At 48.9% G+C, this 4170-nt stretch overlaps 1 protein-coding gene across 1 annotated transcript; it reads left to right on the top strand.

The window, feature by feature from the left end:
• Positions 1–1791: 1791 nt before the first annotated feature.
• LOC127306547 (uncharacterized) lies at positions 1792–2703 on the top strand. Its single transcript, XM_051337234.2, has 2 exons — positions 1792–1970; positions 2073–2703. The coding sequence occupies exons 1-2, from the start codon at positions 1821–1823 to the stop codon at positions 2454–2456; spliced, it is 534 nt and encodes a 177-aa protein (XP_051193194.1). The 5' UTR covers positions 1792–1820; the 3' UTR covers positions 2457–2703.
• The last annotated feature ends 1467 nt before the right edge of the window (positions 2704–4170 follow it).

Genomic DNA, 4170 nt, shown 5'->3' with positions numbered 1-4170 from the left:
GGGATTACATGTCCCAAATTTTGGGAAGAGCTACTTTGAAAGTTTGGCTTGACAAGGTCATGTGATGAACATGTGGGATTGGACCATGCACATCAAACCTAAAAACGAAAATTTCATATTAGCCGGAAACAAAAAAAAAATCCGTTTCCGTTTCCGCGTCCGTTCCACCAGAAAACATTGTTTCATTTTTGTTTCCATTTCCACCAAAAGAAGTTCCGTTTCTGTTTGCAAACTTTTGTTTCCATTTCCGTTTTTTCGCGGGAAAAAATGAAAATTTTCCTCTCCACTTTCACCCCTACGCGCTGGGGTGGATAAGCAATGTGCCCCGCTCGGCTCACATAATTCAAATTGTTAACGTAGTTTCTTGCGCTTAAGACCCGTGTCAGACCATAGCTATTTATGCCATCGGAAATGTCGTGCGAGAGCTATTTGTGCGAACAATGTTGCTCTCCATACTATACGCCATAAAAACGTCGCACTTAGCTCCCCTTTAGAACACGGGAATTCAAAAACGTAGGAATAGTAAAATGCAGGAAATGAGATGTCATGGTTAGATTCAACTTATAGTTTTGACCATGCAGGGCATGTTACAAGGGAAGAAAGATTATCTGCACTTACTCACACAGAGGCAATGACGACGTACGGCACACCAATGTGTTTTCCAAATGCGTGCAACCTGTAGTTTCGTGGTGGGTGCTGCGCGTTCTGAAGCGAGCTCTTTCGGCGCGCCCTAGACTCGATAATACATATATACACGGCCCCATCTACCTACACTGCGCGCTCAAGAAGGGCATGTAGATGCATGTCCATGTGTGTGTGTGCTGAGCTTCACTCACATTTTTGCACATCCAACTGCAAAGTAAAGCTTCACACTGCCATTGACAAATATGGTACACGGCTATACGCGCTTGTTTTTAGATAACAGGCAGAACTTTGCCCGACTTTAACTTAATAAAATCATACGGTAGCCAGTTAGGATTACACCTACAGCTTGGCCACATAATCACGACATGGGAAGTTCCAACAAAGAAGAGCACACGGCAAGAAAGAGATAACACTAATGCTTCACCACACGCCCAGGTCCCAAACCAGGAGGAGGCTACTTCTTCACAATGCCGGGGGCTTCAATTGCACGTACAGCTCCCTTAGCTCTTGTGCCATCCAATTTAGCCCATTCTTTTCTCTTGATTTGAACTTTAGGCTCCACAGCTGCAAAAGAATAATAATTTTGTAAATAATGTCAGCTGGGTTAGAAATAACTTTCTTTTCGATCGCAAGCTTATTTCGCGTATTACAAAGGGCCCAGGATTGTGCCAGAAAGAGCACCCACAGCAGCCTCCTAGCATATCCCGAGAAACCAGAGAGGATGGCATGGAATTGTGCGAAATTGGCCGGGCACCAGTTGCACCCAAGCAGCTGGCGTAAAACCGACCAAGCAAACTTTGCCAGGGAACAAACGAAGAAAATGTGGCTTGCATCCTCCGGGGCGCCACAGAGGGCACAGAGACCATTGGAAGGGAGGATCTACTGCCCCGATGGCAACTTATACAGCGCCAACTGCCAGGAAAAAATCTTGATTTTAAGCGGGACTTTGGATTTCCACTTGTGCATGTGATGGGCGATGGATATGCAACTTCGCCGTGATTTCCGCGCGTTGTTCATCGCCATATACTCCATCGTACTCGTATCTTCTGCATATGTACGTGTCCAGACCACCGGCCGGCCAAATCCTCCCTCCCTTCCGAGTCTTGAGAGCAGCCATTGCTAATTCCACCGCCCCCGATCCGTCGAGAAGAGGAAGGGGCCGGGAAGACAGGACGATGCATCCAGGTGCAGTTGCTGTTGGAGCAGCAGGTGGTGCGGTGATGGAGGTGCGCGCGGTCGCGAGGGCCGGAATCATACTCGGCTTGGCGATGGCCGCCATAGCTCTCGTCGCCGCCACCATCAACCCAAGCGACTTCCACGCCCAGGTACTTCTACAAACTCCACTCATCCTCAATCTCCCTCCGCCCGGCACCGACAGATCGACGGTACTAATTGGCCCCATCGTCGGCACAAATTAATGCATGCAGATCATCAAGCACGCGGCGCCGGCACCGGCGCCGGCGTCCGGAGCACAGCAGTGCGCGGCGACGCAGGCACAAGTGCTGGACCTGCGTGGGTTAGCGCTGGATCTGGTGCTCATCGGGGTGGTGCAGGCGGTGTTCGCCTTGGCGGCCGACGTTGCCGTAGCGGGATCGCGCCGCAACCTGGGCGGCTGCCTCGCCGTCATAGCGCACTTCATCGGCTTCATCAACGCCTGGTTCCTGTGGGACGTCGTCAAGGGTGCGGCGGTCGTCGCCGTTGGCCACTGCGCCGGCGAGCACCTCGCCTACCTCGTCATCTGCTTCGTCCTCATCGCCGTGTCCTACGCCGTGCTGCTCGGCGTCAGCCTCGCCGTCACATGCTGCTCGTAGGACCGAAGCTACACACTGTACTGGCAGCCACTGATCCCCTGTAGCATCCTTGATGCATCTATCTTCTTCTACCTAGCTAGAGCTACTCCGGGGACGGTGCATCAATCGATCTTAGTGAATGATTAGTATACTAGGGTAGATAAGAATATTACGGCGCCTGTAATGTAAGATCTGGCTAGCTACTTGCTCTCTCTGAAATGTGTTTACACCGTTCATATGCGTTTTTGGCTCTTTCCTTATTTAGTAACCCAACTTCTCTCAGTTTCATGTTGATTGCTTCAGTAGAACTGAGGCGGTTTAAATGAGCTTTTGTAGCTTTTTTCGATAAAGGGAATATATTAATATTAAGAAGATACCAATTACACCCAGCCTCTGCAACAACGCACCACCCTAATGGCACTACGGATGCACACAGCCAAAAACAAGAAAAGAAAACTAAGAAATAAAAGTCCCGCTACAGTATTTCGGGCCTAACAACAGCAATACATCCACCGCCAAGACAACACCTGAATTACAGACTAGTCCCCGCTCTCAAAACAAATGCCTCCACCAAGGACATTGCGAGGCACAACCAATTAAGACCAGACCTTGGGTTTTCACCCTAAAAGGTAGGACTCTGCACTTCACCTGTGTTGTCGCCCCCACTTTCATACCGCTGCTGTGAAGCCCGAAACACCAAGCAAGTCCCTCAACAACGCAAAGACTTGAACCTCCCTTAGCTAGTCCTCCCCTCTGACCTTCATGAAATTCTCCTCTTCCGACTTTCATCATGGATCCATAGTCACTTGATGTCAATCAAAGAAAAAGAGCTTCGCGCCGTGCGGTGACCCAGCATACCACTGCATGTTGTAGTATACAAGTCGTTGATATGATCTTTGCGAAGGGACTTCTTCACAATTTGCCATATCCCTCAGAGTGGTACAACAGAAACATTGCAGGTCATAACACTCCATACTTGATTACAAACATTGTCCTAACAAGTTGGTATTCTCACAGGTCATATGAGAACACCCTAAGATACTACTTAAGTACGATTACAACTTATAACTAATTATAAAGAGAGCTCAACAACTTATTTAGGTAAGTTCTACGTTGCTCGGCTCTATGATGCTAAGGTATGTCACTACTCCTCCACCTCCGTGTCATCTGGTCCGTAGACTATCCCATAGTCTACGCCTTCCACTCCGCCGGTAAGATCAGGTTCTTCGTAGACCAGCTCGTAACTTCCTTCTGGTGCTCCATCGTTGATAGCCTCCACTTCCGGATCACAGTCTAGCAAGGGTGTCGAAAGAAAGTGAGTACAGTGGTACTCAGCAAGTTCTAAAAGAATAAAAAGGTGTTTGATGCACTAGCTACGAACATTGATCAGGAAATCGCCGGTCAATGCATGTTTTGAAATCATTTCTTCAAAAGGTTGCTTTTATTATGAAAACTATGCCCGTCAGTCTTCACAGGTTGACTAGAACTTCGTGGAGTTCCTTTCCTGCCGCGTTCGCAGTTCCCTTCCCGGAACAAGGAGTGACAGCCACAATTTGATACACTCTGCAGAGGTGCGTTACTTTTCCCACAAGAGATCTCACCCTTTTTGCCATCCGCAGGGACTTGCCCCCGTTCACACTTCCTTTGGTGTGAGGCCAGGTATAAAGATCCAAGCCCACACCGTCTTCTCCGCGACTGCAAACCCACCCTTTTGTCCAACCGTACACCCCCAGTA

The sequence above is a fragment of the Lolium perenne genome, chromosome 1, assembly GCF_019359855.2.
Source record: "Lolium perenne isolate Kyuss_39 chromosome 1, Kyuss_2.0, whole genome shotgun sequence".
NCBI lineage: Eukaryota > Viridiplantae > Streptophyta > Magnoliopsida > Poales > Poaceae > Lolium > Lolium perenne.
The sequence above is the reverse complement of the archived record's forward strand: the minus strand, read 5'-3'. Positions and strand labels throughout refer to the sequence as shown.

Bases quoted from the DNA above. Each gene is read 5' to 3' on its own strand.
- LOC127306547 (XM_051337234.2), top strand. From the start codon at position 1,821: ATGCATCCAGGTGCAGTTGCTGTTGGAGCAGCAGGTGGTGCGGTGATG. The intron at 1,971-2,072 runs GTACTTCTACAA...TAATGCATGCAG, and splicing joins CAAGCGACTTCCACGCCCAG to ATCATCAAGCACGCGGCGCC.